Here is a 19,790-nt window from a genome sequence, read left to right on the forward strand (position 1 = left end):
TTTTGAAGACAGAAAAGTTCCATGCTGATGTATTGATATTTGAATACGTAAGAAAAGTTTGACTTTTTTTTTAAAGACAACTGATTTAATTAGCATTTAACTGAGAACTATTCTAGAATCAGCTAAGACTAAGTGAATTTAAAATACAGGCACAAAATTATAGCGAAGATGTTATATTAACATTGGGGGAGCACCTGAATTGTAATAGTCGGGGGGGGGGGGGATTTAGCTCAGTCGATTGAGCGCTAGTCCGAGGTCGTAGGATCGAACCACCTCGATGGATCCGTTCAACTTATTGGATTTTTATTCTTCCAACCAGTGCACCACATGTACAACTGGTCAAAGACCGTGGTATGTGCTATCCTGTCTACCCATCACAACGATCAACGCATGGACAGAACAGGTTGCATGGTATTAGTACATGTTAACATTATCGGCAATAGGAATTGACTTGGACCGTTGGAACCATAACAGTGACTGTGAAAAGGCCATTGTTGTAGAAAGAAAAGTGTAATAGCGGAATCAAGGGGCGTAAATATTAATATTGTTAAGTTTTTTCAGCATTATTTACGTCAATACTGCATTTATTAATAAATATATAAAAAATAATATTTTTCTTGATCTAAATAATGATGAATTGGTTTTCAAATACCCACTTGAAAACTGATTTTTAGATTTAGTATTTATTTTTAAAATTTAACATTATCTTATTAGATCGATATCTCTCAAATTTTTTTAATGTTTGCGTGTGTTTGTGTGAATGTGTGTGTGCGTTTGTGGCAAATGCGTGAGTGGTTCTATGTGAGAGTATGTGAGTGAATATGTGTGAATCTTTTTATAATTTTATTTGTATATTTTATGTATATATCAAATATTGAGTTTCACGAATAAAAAAGAAAAGAAAAAAAAAGCACGCTGGACTTCTAATCCAGAGGTCGCGGGTTCGAATCCCGCCGGGGATGATAAAATTTTATTTTTAGCATCCATAAAAACAAAAATTATCCCCATTATACTATAGGCCTATTGAGAAATAGTTAAGAACTGGGGCCGAATTCACAAAGGTCGCTTAGGCTCTGCTAGACAGCAACGCATCCTCTTTGTAAGTCTTTTAGCATTGCACTGTGAGATCGCAAAGTTGCGAGAGTTTAGTGAATTAGGCCCCTGGTTTCTGTCATAAGATATCGGCTTTATCTTGCGAAGGCTAGAATATCGAATGCCGCGAAGCTCTACCGATCAAGGTATTTTAAAAACTTTCCAATCGTTCTGACAATTTAACCTCTTTTGATTTGTACTGCCAACAGCCTTAAACTTCTTAGTACTTACACGATGCCACATTTTGCAAGGATCTTTTTGCGCTTAGGTCCAGTCGACTACCGAACACACATCGAGCTAAATATTGCTTACAAAGATTAATTCCATAAATACAACCATTATGGACGCCGCCATCTTTTTTACTGAACACAAACTACATACACGGCAGCCCCATATAAAGCCTCACTGGCCTTAGTGGTGTAGTGATTAAACTATCGGACATAAAGCTGATAGGTACTGAGTTCACGCCCTGGTACCGGCTCCCACTCAGAGTACGTTTAATGACTCAATGAGGCCACTACACCAACGTCTGTCGTAGTAACTACTGTGTGTGTGTGGGGGGGGGGGGGGGGGAGCTGGAATTTAGAGGAGGTGGGGTAAGTAATTATGTATATGTCAGTATAGGAATGATGAATAAAGTAACAGGCTCAATTTAGTACATACATTAAAATCCTCAATGGTTCTGCCAGTTTTATTATATGGATGCGAAATATGGGGATATGAAAAAGTTGATATATTTAATTCTGTACAAATAAACTTTCTAAAACACATCATACCTGTTAAGAACACACCACCAATATTTATGGAGAGTTAGGGAGAACGCCTGTCGAGTTAACTATATATAGAAGAATGGTATGTCACTGGGTGCGACTGATATCAGGAAAACAATCAAAATTGTCTACTCTTTTATACAAAATTATGTTAAATGACCACCTTACTAACGGAACTAACTATAACTGGATTAATACTATTAAAAACACACTGAATAACTTGGGAATGGGTGATATCTGGATAAGACAATCTTTCATATCAGTAAATTGTCTCTTACAACAAATTAAACAAAGACAATGCGATCAGTATTTACAAACATGGAAAAATAACATATCACTGTCATCGAGAGGCAACACTTACCGATTATACAAAGAACAACTATTTTTCGAAAGCTATATCAATAAACTACCAGAAAAACTGTGGACAACAATCTTAAAATTTAGAACGTCTAACCATTACCTACCCGTTGAAATTGGACGTTGGAATAACATACTCATAGAAGATAGAATTTGCACATTATGTAAGAGGTGTGCTTTGTTTTTCTATGTATATCTTCTTCCTTTCTTGTACATCTTTTCTCTATATTATTGTAGATGGAATGTATATGAACATCACGAAACCTAACTTTGTGCTCCTGTGTTTGATCGTGTCAGTCATCATTATGATTCTTGTTGGGGTTAATGTGCACATGATACGCAGGTAATTAAAGCAATGCTGTAACAACAACACATACATACATGCATACATACATACATACATACATACATACATACACACATACATACACGCATGTGTGTGTGTGTGTATAATTAATACACACACGCACACACACGCATATATATATATATATGTATGTGTGTGTGTGTGTGTGTGTGTGTGTGTGTGTTTGTGTGTTAATACACATACACACACACACACACACACACACACACACATGTAAGTGTGTTTTTATTTTCAGGCGACGAGTTCCATTATCTTTTTATTTGCCATTTTGTCCATAATTCAAGAGTCCAGTTGCTACACCCATATTATTATACGCGACCAAGTACTTATAAATTTAGAGAACTAATGGAGAATAAACGAATTAGTACCCTAAAGAAATTATCATATTTCATAAATATAATAACTAATGAATTCAAACGCCCTTGACTACAAACACCATCAAAATATATTTAACAAAATATTATCATTATCCACTGCATCATATACAAGTTTAACAAGCTATTCGTTTATAAGTACTTGGATACCCGTGTTTGTATATGTGTTTGTGAATGTATTGTAATTAATGTATTTAATGTCAACCATCTTGTCACGTATATGTAACTAAATGTTTATGTATATATTCCTCCTATGCCGTTGTGTAACGGCCCGAGTGTAAATAAAGTCTTGTCTTGTCTTGTGTATTAAAGTGTTAAAAACAATATCGAATGTAACCGACAAACTTACACCGTACCTAAAGTTCATTTCGTGGTCGCTTTCATTTAAAAGATAAAAGAAAGACAAACCCAAATGGACGATTGCTTTTAACACACATTTCGGACAGGAAATTAAATACAGTCGCATGCATTAAAACAGCTCATCCGTTTTACTGAACTTGTCAGTAGGAACCGGGGGGGGGGGGGGGGGGGGGGGGTGGGGGGGGGTAGTGCTGGAATATATAGTTCATTAAAATAAACCTCAAACTGCGTTATGCCCGAGGTTTATTTTAATGGGATGGAACAGCGAAACTTGAGAACAAAAATGTACGGGTTTGTGTGTGTGTGTGTGTGTGTGTGTGTGTGTGTGTGTGTGTGTGTATGTTACCCTGGTCACAGTGTTCTCGCTGGGTGAAAATTAAAGGAGGTTGCCCGCGCATCACCACACCCTTCAAAAAAAAAAAAATGGGGGGGGGGGGGGGAGGAGGGGGAGGTTGCTTTTTCGTACACAACGCGGCTTGTTTCCCTTTAATGTCCAGTGGGCAGACTGACAGACTGATCGTTGTGGGGTTTTTTTATGTGTATAAAAAAGTGTGCATTTAGAAATAGCGGAGATAAGTGCTGGAAAATATAGTAGGGTGTGGAAAATAAAGAGGGGTGCAGAAAAATAAAGGAGGGCGGAGAACGTGAAAGGAGGGCGGCAAAATACAATAGCAAGGCGGGCCGCCCCGCTTAAATGGAGCAGCGAGAACACCGAGTGTAGGTTGTGTGTGAAGACATTTGTTTTGTTTAACGACGCCACTAGAGCACACGGATTAATTAATCATCGGCTATTGGATGTCAAACATTTGGTAATTCTGGCTCGTAGTCAACAGAGGAAAGTGGCTACATTTTTTCTAACGTAGCAAGGGATCGTTTATATGCACTTTTCCAATCGAATTAAAATTAGCTCCACTGGTAGACCAGTAGCTGAGTAGAGCTAATTTTAATCAGATTGGCACTTTTTCATAGACAGGAAATCACATACCACGGCCTTTGATCAGTTGTGGTGCACTGGTTGGAATGAGAAAAAAACAATCAGTTGAATTGATCCACCCAGGTGGTTCGACCTGCGACGCAAGCACCTGAAGCGAACACTCCAACTGAGTTAAATCCCGCCCAGGTTGTGTGTGCATTATACTATATATCAATTGAATATTAAAATGTGGCTTGTACCCCTCCAGGAGATCATTTCAAATATCGTCCCTATGGGCCTGCTAAATATTTATCATTATGTAATTAAATAATATTCTACTTTCGTTTTGGTTCGCATTTTGATTCGAGTGCATACATTTTCAATCTTCTTAATAAAAAGAGTTTACTTCCGCTTTCGAAAATGTTTTATGTTTTTGTCATTTTTTTTACGCAGATTTAAATTTTAGCATTTTACTTATGTTATTGATTCGATCATGATGTTGCTCAAAGCTATCAGTAAATAATTCATTAAAATAAAAGTAATAAAAAGTAAAATAATTTTATACTCTCTGTGGTGATTATGGCCCCTTATCCGATTGCACAACCAACAAAAATGGCGGATTGCATTAATGTGCGATCTCTTGACTGAACACGTGGCTTTCGAATATCACAGTTTTAGCGCCAATTGATGGTTTAACGCTTCAGTAAGAATGGCAACAACATCCCCAAATACCGAAATCCTGAAAACATTTGCCCAGAAATTGACCACCCCAAGTACCAAGGAAAGAATACGCATTTTACGTGACGTTAAAGATTGTGTTCAAACAAATGGTATGCAATATTGAATATATGATGTATGAAAAGAATATAATTAATAATAATCAGGTAAATTACAAATGAATACTGTTTAATACCAAATACTTTCCAACAGTTGTATAAAATTACATAGTGTATTTGAGGTCGTCCTTCAAAAAATAAATTCATCGTCGACCTATCGAAAACCGTCCCATTAAAAAAAAGAAACCCATCAGAACCGGTTTAAAGATCTGCGGAGCGTGTAGTACAAACAACATCAGGGCTTCCTTCCAAGGATATATATTTTGCAATTCCTTTTAGTGGAGGGGGAAAATAAATGTACACTCACAACGGGGCCCGTAGCACGTGCTACTTGGGATAAACTGGCTCTTGTGGTGTGGCCTCGTGTAGAGACCACAGTCACGCAACAAAATGTTGTGCATTACAAACGTGTGGAACTAAATGCAGATGATTTGTCCTCTGGACGTTTCGTCCACAGACGATTTGTCCACTATTAAACTTGAGATGATTCGTCCACAACCAAAAATTGTTCTTGGACAATTCGTCCACTATAATCTTTGTAGTTAAATTTAGAACTTCCTCCATGGGTGCAGTCTCTGTGTATTTCCCTGCACCTACCTGGCATCCTCGTCCTCTGCCGCAAATTAAGCTGGTCTGACCTATGGCACTAACGACTGCCAGTAACTAGTCGGGGTGCATAGTTGGTGGTTACAATTAAGTGCCTCTTAACAATGCCAGAAGTAACTACTGAACACTCCCCGAAGTGGTCAGACTAAGCCCACAGCTAAAAGCTGACGGGGAATGGCAGGTGTGTGACACAGATAGCTACAAGACACAAGCACCTGTCACGGTTGGAGAGACAAGGACTGGGATGTGGAGGTGGACAGTGAAAGAAGAGAAAAGAAAGAGGGCAGTGGGATAAAACAAAATATAATAAAATTTAAAACTTGGCTGGAAGTTAGTAGCGAAATGGAGATAATATCGTTGTTTATTGGTTGGTTACTTCAAATAACGTCACGTTATGGCATTTTTTACATAAATGACGAAAAATTTTTTTAGTTACTAATACTAGCTTTGTTTTTTAAATAGTATGTCAGAATTATAGGTGTAACTGAAGAGCAATTTGAATAACTAGATAGATCTATCAATAAAGTTCTAGGCCTTAATGAACACAGACAGACAATAACAAGCTGATAGTGCCACTACAATTTAGTTCGTTTCATATACTATAGTAGTTTACCACAAAACAAAAATAACTGACCATTTCAATAGCTAAGAAATATCATTGTAGATTTATTGGTCTAATAAATGTTGTAATCGAGTGGACGAATTGTCCGAGGTGGGTGGACGAATTGTATGTGGATGAATTGTACGGTGGACGAAACGTCCAGAGGACGAACTGTCTGGAAAGCCTATATTATGTTCAGAAGACAGTTTTTTGTCTTAGCAGGAAATGTTTCTCTTGGCCTGCTATTTAAAAAAAATAAAAACGCCATCATATGCTTTATATTTTGATCCCTTTGAAGTACAGTTTATAGTTTTAAATTTCTTTAATTTTAGTTTTACCAGATGCTGCCATTAAAGGGATATCAAAGTACCTTGTGTTGTCTCTTGGCCGTTACCGAGATGGACGCTCTCTGAAAGCTGTGTCAGATTTAGTCCAAACACTTGCAGAGAAATATCCAGATCTAACATTAAAGAGCATCCAGTCTTCCCTCAACAGCTTTGCTGAGGCGCAAAAGAAAATTGTTCTAGCATGGTAATTATGTATTAAAATTACACTAAATATTAGATACTTTAATTTTTATACATTTGCTCCATAGCAGGGATTTAAGGAGCTGGACAAAATCTACCCATACCAAAAATCACTCAACCAAAATGTACCCAATTTTGGGCAAAACATACCCTCTTTAAATATGTTAAAATTCATAAAAATTAGCTTACAAATCAGATGGACTGTATAATTTGGTACCACATGTTTTTTGACACATTGGATTTCAGACCATATAACGGCACAGTGGCCACATAATCACCAACATGTACTGTTCAGTTGTCTAGCTACACTATCTTACCATTATCTGTAACATACACATACACTTTTTTCTCTCTTTATTTGACAAACGGGGATGTCTCATCTCATTGTTACTCACTAGTTTGTTTGTCAGCAGATGTAAATACAGGCTCAAACTGAAATGACTGCAGTATATTGCCCAAAAAGAAGGTTTTTTCATACAAATTCACCACAATCGTTGCTCGAGAAATCATTTTCAGAATCTATTTTGTTGTTTTGTTAGTGGCTTCGGTGTCGTGCTATGAATACTGCAGGTCAAGTAATGTATTCCCAACAGTCACATCACATCCACTTATAAAGGAGTAAATTACTTTTTTAAAAATGGCCATCTCCATAAGTACAAGTAATTGAGTATTTTTTTTTCACTTTTTCTATAATTGAAATGCATATATATTGATATAGGAACTTTGGATAGACAACTTTCCAGTGAAGAATGCTTAATTTTCATAATAATACTCCTTTAATAAAAAATTTATTAACATGAGTTTGTACTTTTTTTTTGGTAAGTACTGCAGAATGCCTGGGTAAATCCCTATAATAGTGAAATATTTTTAAAATATCACTACTATGGCTCTCAAATAAATAGTAACTCATTGGGGTATGGGCGGGATGTAGCCCAGTGGTACAGCACTCGCTTTATGCACGGACAGTTTGGGATCGATCCCCGTCAGTGAGCCAATTGGGCCATTTCTCGCTCCAGCCAGTGCACCATGACTGCAGGGGACAATATTTCGAAATCTGAGGTAACCGGGAGTCGGTTCACGTGGTTTTTACCTAGATCCCCGTCAGTGAGCCAATTGGGCCATTTCTCGCTCCAGCCAGTGCACCATGACTGCAGGGGACAATATTTCGAAATCTGAGGTAACCGGGAGTCGGTTCACGTGGTTTTTACCTAGGTAACCAATTGTTCTGTTACGTTAATTATATTTGCGTAAACCTGTGGATTACCTGCTCGGTTATCTCAAAGTTACGTTGAAATTATATTTTAAATACATAATTTTTAGCTCAAACATTAAGTTAAAACAAAATACAAAAGAAAACGTTTTATAAAACAGTTTAATGCTTGCAAATCGAAAGAAGTGACTAGATGTTTCTTTTGTTTTCGTACGATCGTAGCGTTGTAAATTATTATTATTATTATTATTATTATTATTATTATTCACTACTTGCCATCGGGATCGCAAAAAGTAATCTTTAGTTGCCCGAATCTAAAAAACACTGTCCTCGGGCATCGGGCCACCGTATTCTAGAACCTCTGTGCAACTTGCTGAAGTTAACACTATTAGCTCAGTACTGAAATAAAATAGATACATTTGGAGGAAAAATGCCCATTCCCTGGATCCTCTGAAGAATAATGCAAAACGCTCAGTCACTCACTGGTGCATGATTAGACTAATAATTTGTTATATATAAATAACAAATAAAGGCCACCATTTGTCACTGATAGTATGTAAAATTTAGTATACAGCAGATTTAAAACCCCCACCAAAAACCCAAACAACAAATGTCCAGTTACTCTGACATATAAAACAGGCTACTCATTGGTGCATGATTAAATTAATAAAAATAAATCTTATAATAAAGACCACAATTTGACACTGATATTTTGCGGTGGCTATGCTACTTTCATTTTATCGATGGTACTTCTATACTACAGTGACGTTCCAAATGTTTGTTATTTAAAGCTCATTATGCGATGTTAGTATTTTTCAGCTTTTGTGACATTTTTGCATTTTTGTTTACATTAAAACCGTTTTCAACCTTTGTAAAATTATAGGCAATCCAATATTATGTCTACATATGTTCCTTTAGATATAGAATAGCAGCAGATAATTTAGGCGCCTTAGCGGTCCGTGCACATTTCTTTAAAACGTTTGGCTGGTCTCTATTCTGAGCCTTCGTCGCAAGTCACAACCGTGGCAATATACCGTTGTCTACTAGTTTTTCGCACATCAAGTATCTAAAAATTGGTGTAAAACATTTGTCAGAATACTAGTAGTATGTCTGCATGAATAAACCTGTAATCGTGAAGTCTGCAAGTTTTAATTTCACGACGTAACTGATTTGCGGTTCGCGTAAATTTAATTTTGCGTAACCGACACGCGAACAGAACGGCGGTTCGCGTGAAATATTGTGCCCTGTGATTGGTACATCAAAGGCCGAGGTATGTGATATCCTGTCTATGAAATTTGTACATATAAAAGATCCCTTGCTGCTAATCGAAAAGAGTAGCCCATGAAGTGGCGATAGCAGGTTTCCTCTCTCAATATCTGTGTCGTAAATTCCGACGCCATATAACCGTAAATAAAATGTGTTGAGTGCGTCATTAAATAAACCATTTCCTTCCTTCCTTCATTGGGGCATACCGGTCTCGGTGGCGTCGTGGTTAGGTCATCGGTCTACAGGCTGGTAGGTACTGGGTTTGGATCCCAGTCGAGGCATGGGATTTTTAATCCAGATACCGACTCCAAACCCTGAGTGAGTGCTCCGCAAGGCTCAATGGGTAGGTGTAAACCACTTGCATGGACCAGTGATCCATAACTGGTTCAACAAAGGCCATGGTTTGTTCTATCCTGCCTGTGGGAAGTGCAAATAAAAGATCCCTTGCTGCTAATTGGAAAGAGTAGCCCATGTAGTGGCGACAACAGGTTTCCTTTCAAAATCTGTGTGGTCCTTAACCATATGTCTGACGCCATATAACCGTAAATAAAATGTGTTGAGTGCGTCGTTAAATAAAACATTTCTTTCTTTCTTTCATTGGGTCATATATCTGTAATTATGGAAAGTAATTTTTAAAGTTATTGACAGAAATGAAGTAAATAAAATGTCATATTTTAAAATATAACTTTTTTTGGTGTCATTATAGATTAATGAATTTCCAGGTTACAAAACAATAAATTGTTTATGCATATGAAAGTAGTTGAAATAATTTAATTATATTGAGTGCTATGACTTGTTTTCTTATCCAGGCATGTGAAGATAGCACTTTTTAGTATTTTATGCTGAAAAAAGAAGTTATTTTTATCGATCACTGGTAGTTAACACTATTCAGGGAGCATATTGTTCAGTATCGCATCGCTATTCACTGTGCATGTTTCAGAGATCGTTACACCATTTTAAAAAATTAAACAGTAATTGCTAATTAATTTTGAAGAAATATTGCTAATCAGGATTTAAAAAAAAAAATTCAGCTATACCTTCACTGGGTTTTTTCTAATATTTCACTAACTCAATAAATGTTTTATAATAAAGCAAATGTTTTCATGTTCACAGTCGAAGTTCATCTGGAGAAGCTTTGGTTGCTCTAACGTGGACATGCATCAGTCTAAAACAGGCGTTTGTTTGTTCAACAGTGTCTTCCAGCATGCTCAAACAGATGGTAAGACATCATTTTGTAATTGTGTTATGTATGCATTTGTAAAGAATACAGTAGGTGTTTTTTAACAAGCTTTTGTTTGTTTAGCCGTGTCTTTCAGCTTGCTCAAAGATATCATATTTTTGTTGAGTAACTATTCATAGACAGATGGGTGGGATCTAGTTACGTTGGTAGTGCACTTGCCTGAGGTGCTTTGGTCACAGGATCAAATCTCCTGAGTAGACTTATTCTCAGTGGGGTTTTTCTTGTACCATTCAGTACCCATTGACTTATATATCAAATGTACTGTCCTGTCTGGGTAAGTATATAAAAGATTTGTTGTTATTAATAGAAAAATGTGCACGTTTTCTCTGAAGATTTATTAAATGTTTGTCATCCAATAGCCGATGATTACTTAAATCAATGTGCTCTAGTATTGTCATTAAACAAAACATACTACAAAGCTTTTATAGACAGAAAGGTATGTAGTCTAAAACAAACATTTATAAATGGATACAATCTGGATTTTACAATCAGTGTTCTCGCTGTGTAGAAATTAGAGGAGGTTGGCTGTGCGGTACCACACCCTTAAAATAACCCCAAAAAATTAAAAGCAAAAAAAAAAGGAAAGCTTGGTTACCATATATTGTTGTGTGTTGGTCGACTTTGTGGAACGACATACTCCTTATTTTGCCTCTCGGTATTTGGTACAAAACGTTGATACGAAATACAAGCCTACTCATCTTTTATGCATCAAGAATAGGGCATGTTGGTAGGTAGAAAAGAAAACAAGCAATGTGTTCGTTAACTAATGTCACAGGATCAAACCACCTCGGTGGATCCATTGAACTGATTGGGGCTTTTTCTTGTTAGAACCAGTGCACAGCAACTGGTTAGAGGCTGTGGTATGTGCTTTCCTGTCTGTGGGAAAATGCATATAAAAGATCCCTTGCTGCTAATGGAAAAATGTAACAGGTTTTCTGTGATGACTACATGTCAGAATGACCAAATGTTTGACATCTAATAGCCGATGATTAATAAATCAATGTGCTTTAGTGGTGTTGTTAAACAAAACATACTAACTTTGAGCACTCATCTGATGTGCTGTTGGTCTAGGATCAATCCTCATCTGTGAACTCACTGGTCTTATTTCTCATTCCAATGAATGCACCACGACTCATGTATTAAAGGCCGTAATATAATATCTGACATTTTCAGTGTAATCAAAGTATGTGATATTTTTCAGATCACATAATTTAAGAATTTGATAACTTTGCAAATTAGATGTAAATTAGTTGAGGTCGAGGCACTAGGTTTATTGACATTTAAGCAAACGTACTTAGGTGACACTCCACGATTGACGTATGCATTCATAGTCATCAAATAAAAACATTTTAATGGCAATTTGACACTGAAAGCTGTTCAGCATTCAGAAAACAAAAAACCTTAGGCATAACTTTATTTTGATATAAGGATATCCAAAATGACGTCATTCGAGTTTGACGTCATTTCCATTCAAAAATACACCGCACCACATATTCTTACGTCGTTTGAATATCTAGTAATGGCGGACTGGAATTAAAGTTGCGTGTACAGTTTACAAAAACACGTTGTATTAAGCTTGAGCTTATATGATAAAAAGATTATTACCCTTGTGTATTTCGGTATCGTCAGTATCATATATTAGGAATAAAAATAATGTATTATGCTCACCAGAGGCTCACATGATACAATATTTATTCCTAATATATGATATTGATGATACCGAAAAACACTCTGGTAATAACCTTCATTTATCCTCTCTGTGGGATGGTGAAAATAAAAGATCCCTTGCTACTAATGGAAAAAATATAGCAGGTTTCATCTCAAAGACTATATTTCAAACTTCACAAATGTCTGACATTCAGTAGTCAATAATTAATAAATCAATGTCCTTGGTTAACCAAAACAAACTATTCTGTTAGGTGCATTGTGAATTTTAATTGTAATATATGAATGCCACAAGTTAGTGTCTAATTGTAGTGTTCCATTGATGTTGAAATTTATTTCATTGGTTTCTGTATTTCAGGTGGGTTTACAGACACTGTTGATCTATGGAGCTCTTGCTGCTGGAAATAGCGTAATTAACCAATCAACATTCAGGAAGATGAAACACATCTGGTCTCATGTATGTGTTTTGTTTAGCACACATTTAATATTATATTTTAGATTTTTTGTACCAACACTATTTTATCTGCCCTGTCATTTGATTATGTTTTAACCAGTTTCTCATTCATCTTGGGAGAGATGTCCTTAACAACATATTATTTTTATTTTCTGAATAGTAATTGCTTAATTGGATCATCTCATGGCTTTTGGTTTGCATGTAATGCAAAATGAGAGTTAATAGAATGATATTGTGTGACTGCTTTTATCATGTGGAAATTAAGATAGTTCAGGAAAATGAAATAAAATTCTAGAAAATTTCTTAATACACAATATGTTTCAATTCTGTATTTTTGGGCAATTCTTATCTGTATCAGTATGGATGTAAACCTAATACATCTCTTTTTATTTTTTCTGTCAATTATGTTTTTTATTTTTAGTCTGCCGAGACGGTAAAAGATTACACTGCAGCACTGGTAGAGGTAGAGCCAGCTCTGTTTAACTTTTCCTGTATTGGTCTGGTCATGAAATATCTGTCCCTGGTGAAAGAAGCTGAGATAATAAACAAACACAAGGTGGGCAAAGAATCACTGACATATGGGTATAGACGGGTTTATTGGCCAGTGACATCAAAATACTGTGGGGAGGGACATAGCCCAGTGGTAAAGCGTTCGTTTGATGTAAGGTCGGTCTAGGATCGATCCCCATCGGTGGACCCATTAGGCTATTTCTCGTTCCAGCCAGTGCTCCACAACTGGTGTAACAAAGGCTGTGGTATGTACTATCCTGTCTGTGGGATGGTTCATATAAAAGATCCCTTGCCGCTAATCGAAAAGAATAGCCAGTGAAGTGGCAACAGCAGCTTTCCTCTCAATACCTGTGTGGTCCTTAACCATAATATTATGTCTGACCATATAACCATAAATAAAATGTGTTCAGTGCGTCGTTAGATAAAACATTTCCTTCCTTCAAAGTACTGTGTGCTGCATTGTTTAGAATTACAATGACATGAAGGCATTTTCAATATTTATGGTAATTCAACCACAATTTGAAGATTGTAGATTCATATCAAAGTTGGTGGAAATGTGTTACTGATTAAAAATCGGCAAGTACTTTCATCTCAATAGTGATAATTACCTAATTCTTATTTGTGCCTGAAGCTGGTACATAACATAAAGATAATTTTTTCATAAATGGCTTTTTTCTCTTTTTTTTTTAGAGTATTTTATGTCAGTGAATAGCCATATCACTTAAATGAGTTTGTAGCCTTGATAAAGTCTCTTAAAATAGAGAAATTTGGGTGATAATATCACATTCTAATGCATGACTCCCGAGACATATTGAATTTTTATTTTTCTTTCTTTCACAGAATGCTTTCCTCGAGCAGTATTTGAAGCAGGTTTTAGCTAGCAGAACCAAACCACCTGTTCACATTCTGGTAGGTGCTGTATACACTATGCAGACTTGATACTAATTTCACTTCTATTTTCATGCATAATTATATTAAGTTAGGGTTTAAGCACAGTGTCTGGGGCATGCCACAACAGAGATTAGTGGTTAGTGATTAGCCTTTGTGAAAGATAATAATCTTATTCAACTTAACGTACTAGCACAATGCCATACGACCCTGAGTTATAACTCCACTGCAGAATTATCTCCCCTTGCCGGATGTATAACCTACACCCGCGCATGGATAGACCGTATATCCTCGTTTTTGATTCTGCAGTCCTCCATTGCAGTCGTGTTTGAGTTCTGTAGTAAAAAAATTGTCAAATTGTTAAATTGTTTATTAATTTGTAATTTTGTTTTACTCTGTCATACAAGGTCTTTTGGGTGATTTACACAGGGGGTTAATGTCTGACACGGCTTCCTTGGGCTCCAACCGGTTGGTTGTGTGTGCCGAGGGGGGTTGTCTTAAACGACTGCCCCAGTTTGATCAGCATTTGTTATGTTGTTCTTGTTGTTTTGAATGCCTGTGTCATATCTGTGTAAATTGGTCCCCCTCCACGTGGGGAAAGGCTAAGAAGCTGTCAAAAGATGCTGAGTGTAAGAGGATGATTAGACATGAATGGGACGGGCGGAGCACAGTGGCAACCTCCGGGGTCATGCTCCATACCGATTTGCCATCGGTCGGCAAGTCGGTGTCCAGTTCAAAGAGCTCGTGGACAAGTGGTAGGCGCAAGGGCGCCTCCTCGTCTGTTCGCCATCTTCATGGTGATACCAGTAAACCCGTAGCGCCGCTTGGCGCGGTGGGGGTGCTGTTGCTCCCTGCTTCGGCTGAAGCAGGGAAGGTTTCTTCCAGGTTGGGCTCCGTTCCACCTGGGGATTTGCTTTTGCCTTCATCGGTGGAGGCGGCGCCTGTTACAGTTGTAACGGGGGCATCAGTCGGAGGGAGTGCAGTCATGGCAGGAACGACTGTGTCTCTCAGTTCCGACTCCCATCTTGCTGATGGGGGCAGGGTTAGCGGTCCTTCTGTGGGGGCAGGGTTATCGGTCCTTCTGTGCAGGGTTGGTCGGGTCGATTAGCTCTAGAATGAAGTCCGCTTCACGGTGCCATTTGTGCGACTCACCTTCTGTTGTTGGGGCGCCTGTGCATAAACTTTTAGGTCGCGTGGCTACGTCAATAATCCACCTGGTACGTTGGGTTGAGAATTGGTTAGGATTTTTTGGCGGCGTCACAGTCCCGTTGTCTGTTTCGGCAGGGATTAGGGAAACTGCAGCTTTCTTGGGTGCGCCTGTGTCTGGGCAATCCGGACCTGGCAGATCGGGTTAGAGGTTCTGTGATCGAACTTTCGTTCAGGGTCGATGGTTTCGGGTCGCCCTCAGGGGCGGACTCGGGGGGACTATGTTTCTCTTTTTGAGAACTTCATGGCCCAATTGCCTCACCAGTCTGGGGTTTAGTGCCAGTTTGCAGCACCGTTCTGTTTTGCCCACTTATCTCAGCGCATGGCGCGTCGTTTGGAAAATTTCTTCTTCGTAAGAGGATTTTCCCTCCGAATCAGTGTGTGGTTCGGGGGAAGGGTCGGCACCAGGTTCAGTGCTTGATGAACCAATTTTGTGGAGACAGCGATTATACCCGTTCTTGGTTTTTCCGACGGATGCAATTTCGCAACTTCTACAATTTCATGAAACGGCCTTTGGCGCACGAGGCACGTCTTCTTTGGTGGAGCATTTTGTGTGTTTCGGTGCGCACGCTCACTACCATGCGACGGGTGTTGATAGGCCATCACGAATCGCTGGCGGCACTGAATTCGTCCCTGCTGCTGTGGCTTCAGACGGTTCAACCTGAGAAATCGACTTTACTTGACATTTATCAATGGCATTTGTCGCGAGTGTGAGGGCTTACGGATAGGTCCTCAGCTGGGATGGGTGATACCATTGGGGCCTTGTTTTTCCCCTTCTCCTCCCCCCGGTTACCTGCCAAGAGTCCGTCGAATAGTGGAGACAAGTGTCGAGTTTGTCCCAGGCCGTTCCTTCACACCCACTTTCTCGCCCAGAGTTGACCAATTCTAAACCTGAAGCCGCTGAATTCTTACGTTGTTATTCCATTTACCGATGCTGTTCCCTCATGGGGCGTTCGATTTGGTGCATGTTCCACCTTTTGGATCAACAGATCTTTCAGGGGTCGGTGGACTCCTTCAGAGAGGAGTCGTCACATCAACCTGGGCGTGGAGTTCATCGACATGATTCTCCGATTGGGGTTTATTCCCAATTGGGAGATTGGAAGCAGTGCGTCGCGCTTGTCTTCCATTTCATGACTGTTACGTCTTCTGGTGGAGCATTGTCAAATTTTGTTGAGCCATCACGTCGCTGGCGGCACTGAATGTGTGGTTCACACCGCTTCAATGGCATTTGTCCCGAGTGTGGGATGGTTGCTGGGATTTGGTGATACATTGGGGCCTCATTCTTCCGATCGGTGTCTAGGGAGACACCAAATCTCCTGTCCTGTTTTGATGCTTCCCTTGTTCGTGCTTTGGAGATTCTGGAATGGTTGATGGAAGCATTGCGTCGCGCTTGATTTCAGGACTGTTATTATTGTCAAATTTTGTTGCCAACACATCATGCGTCCTCAATCGTCACCAAACGTGCGGCTTGGATTCAGACGCTTGAGTCATCGTTCCCCGGTTCAGACGGAGTGGATGTTGCACCGGTCGGTGGCTTATCGAGTTCTTCAGTTGTGGGGGAGTCCTCAACTCGATATGTTTGCCACTCGGTTGCCAGAGTTTGTATCGCCGGTACCAGACCCACTGGCACTGGAGTACGATGCGTTGAGCATGGACTGGACGGGACTGGATTTTTACGCCTTTCCCCCTCCGGTTCTGCTTGGCACGCTCATAGCCCCGAGTTGGGCAGCTCAAGCCTGGTTTCCTCCTCTCCTGTCACTTTTAGTGCAGGAGCCGGTGCGGTTGCCGTTGATACCCGATCTGCTCAGTTAGAGACTGCATCGGACAGAGTGGCATCCGAAGCCGGAGGTTTTCCGACTTCATGCTTGGCGGTTGTCGGGGTTTGCCTTCGTATTAGTGAGATTCATGCTTTTTTGCATGGTTTGGTGGATTACAATACGGACGGGTCAGTTACGTTACGTACTGATCCTGTTTTCGTGGCTAAGAACCAGGTGCCAGGGGAAGAGTTTCCTCCGGCCATCATTCAGTGTTTATCTTGTACGCTTTTTGCGGATAATTCTGATAGACTTCTTTGTCCGGTGCGGGTTTTGAAATTCTATTTGGAGCGTACTAGAAATCTCCGGCAAAACACTAAGAGACTGTTTATCTCTTTCACATGCCAACCAGGAGACATTACGAAGAATGCTTTGTCGAGATGGATTGCTGCAACCATCAAACTAGCATATGAGAAGGCGGGTGATCATGTTCTGCGGAATTTCTCTGTTCGACCTCATGAGATTCGGGCGATTTCTGCTTCCCTTAATTTCCATGATTCTTTGGACATTTTCAAGGTCATGAGTGGGGTTTTGGAAAGGTCGACACACGTTTGACCGGTTTTATTTCCGTGATATGGCTGTTGGTCTGGACGGAACTCGACGGATTCAATCAGTCATTGCAGGGCAGCAAGTCGTTTCGGTGCGCAGGGCCACGAGTAGGGGGCGACCCTTATTTCGTTCGGTCGCTAGCGGCAGTCTTTCTGGGAGATAGTTCTCCACCTCCTGTTTGGAGAGTGGGAGGTGGATGGTTGACTATCTGGGGCAGTCGAGTGTCTTTTACCATTACTTGGTGTGCGGGTTTCCTCACCTTGTTAACTTGGTTTACTTTTAATTGGGGTTGTAGTTCTTCAATTTAAAAGTCACTTAGACATTTTATACCTCGTATGATGTGGGTTGCTTTTTCAATGTATTATTACTTGAGACGAACACTACTGGTTGAATGGGTAAGTCCTCCTTGTTTTCTTACCTCCTTCCTTTAATGTTAAGTTCTCGTGCTTTAACGGTGTTATATCACGTCTGTTATAGCATTGTTGTTGTGCTAGTACGGTAAGTTGAATAAGACTATTAGAAAATTTGTTTCTAATTTTCATTATTATTCATACTTACCTAGTACTAGCACAACAACCGTTACCTCCCACCCACCCCGAGGGAGGTCTTTTTTGATTCAGTCATTCCGGACTTTGAATCGATAACGAGGATATACGGTCTACCCATGCACGGGTGTAGGTTATACATCCGGCAAGGGGAGATAATTCTGCAGTGGAGGTTATAACTCAGGGTCGTATAGCATTGCTGTTGTGCTAGTACTAGGTAAATATGAATAATAATGAAAATTAGAAGAAAAAAATTATAAGTTAGTGCAATGGCTTAACACCTTATTACAGAGTCACAAACTCTACTGTCCAGGTTGGAGACCTACTGGGATACGAATTCAGCTTCTACCAATTTTAATGGCTTAATACTTTGCCAAAGAGGCTGGTGTAATATTGGGGTGAATATTAATTGTAATGCAATATAATAGTACCAGTAACCACTGACAAACGTATTAGCAGGGAACATTTTGTTTCTGAAATCATGATTAGTAATATTTTCAGTCAGTTGACATTGAAAATTTATTAGCAACTACTGTTTAATGTTTTAAAATTGTTCCCTGTTTAGGTTTTGAGACTAGTCCAGCAACACAAATATAATGACTACAAGTCTTAGTAGTTAGTGTATGGTCCATGATGTAGAATTGGAAGTTCAAAAATAAATGGAAAGGGATAAAGTTGGAACTCGATATATGTAGTAACAAAATAAAAGGCTGATGTTCTCTTTGGTGATTGATTATAAATATAAATTTTGTTACCTTATTATCTTTCATTTAAGTTGTAAATAATCTTGTTTTGCTGTACTCTCAATTGATGTTTGTGCAATGACTCATAAAGAAATCAGATGGCTTTAACAGCATGGATAAATAAATGATTTAACTGCATTTACAAATTAACATAATATCTTCAAATCCTAAACTGTCCAAATTAGATGAATTTATAATTTTATCCAGTAACTTTTATTAGTCACTGATCCTCAAATATACATGATTTCATGGCGATTTATCAATATTTGACAGAGTTATAGCCCTTGAATTTAGGAGATGTGAAAATTTTGTTTTCCATACCTTTTCTTGCAATGCCTGAAGATATTGAGATGAACTTTTGTATATAGCTTTATGTACTATTATAGATCATGTTTGACTTTTATGGCGATTTACCCATTTTTCACAGAGTTATGGCCCTTAAATTTAGGAGATACAAAAATTTGTTGGTTCCGTTAGGGGACATGTATTGCTTTAGCAGTACTTTCAGAATGCTTGTTACATATTTATTTCTTTTAGTACAAATTGTGAATAAGCATTGTCCAACATGTATTAATGTAGAATGAACAAAAGATTACACTAATATATGTTTTAATATTGACAGGAAAGTTGCTCACAATTGTTGAGGCAGTGCACCCATGATGATTTCCGAAATCTGATTCTACCAGCTGTCAAGAAATCTATGCTCAGAAGTCCAGAAATATGCCTGGAAAGTAAGTTGAAATATTTTCATTGTTTAACTGGGCATTACAAATATTAGCAGTTTATAGAGACTGTCTTGCTGAAATTTAATAACTCATGTAAAAGAACCTTATTGTTTGAAGCACGTTTGAGGGAAAACATTGTTATTCAGTAATTATGTAATATGCTCTACTGGCT

The 19,790-nt window shown here is 38.7% G+C and overlaps 1 protein-coding gene across 1 annotated transcript in view; it reads left to right on the forward strand.

The window, feature by feature from the left end:
* The first annotated feature begins 4,854 nt into the window (after window positions 1-4,854).
* The window catches only part of LOC121367854 (eIF-2-alpha kinase activator GCN1-like), a 75,439-nt gene continuing 60,503 nt past the window's right edge, over window positions 4,855-19,790 (forward strand). The window contains exons 1-7 of the mRNA XM_041492278.1: window positions 4,855-5,063; window positions 6,609-6,807; window positions 10,393-10,498; window positions 12,543-12,641; window positions 13,060-13,194; window positions 13,989-14,057; window positions 19,516-19,624. Coding sequence (XP_041348212.1) covers window positions 4,943-5,063; window positions 6,609-6,807; window positions 10,393-10,498; window positions 12,543-12,641; window positions 13,060-13,194; window positions 13,989-14,057; window positions 19,516-19,624 — 838 coding nt within the window. The 5' untranslated portion in view covers window positions 4,855-4,942. The remainder of the gene's footprint in view (window positions 5,064-6,608; window positions 6,808-10,392; window positions 10,499-12,542; window positions 12,642-13,059; window positions 13,195-13,988; window positions 14,058-19,515; window positions 19,625-19,790) is intronic.

Source organism: Gigantopelta aegis, chromosome 3, assembly GCF_016097555.1.
Source record: "Gigantopelta aegis isolate Gae_Host chromosome 3, Gae_host_genome, whole genome shotgun sequence".
In the NCBI taxonomy this organism is placed as follows: Eukaryota; Metazoa; Mollusca; class Gastropoda; order Neomphalida; family Peltospiridae; genus Gigantopelta; species Gigantopelta aegis.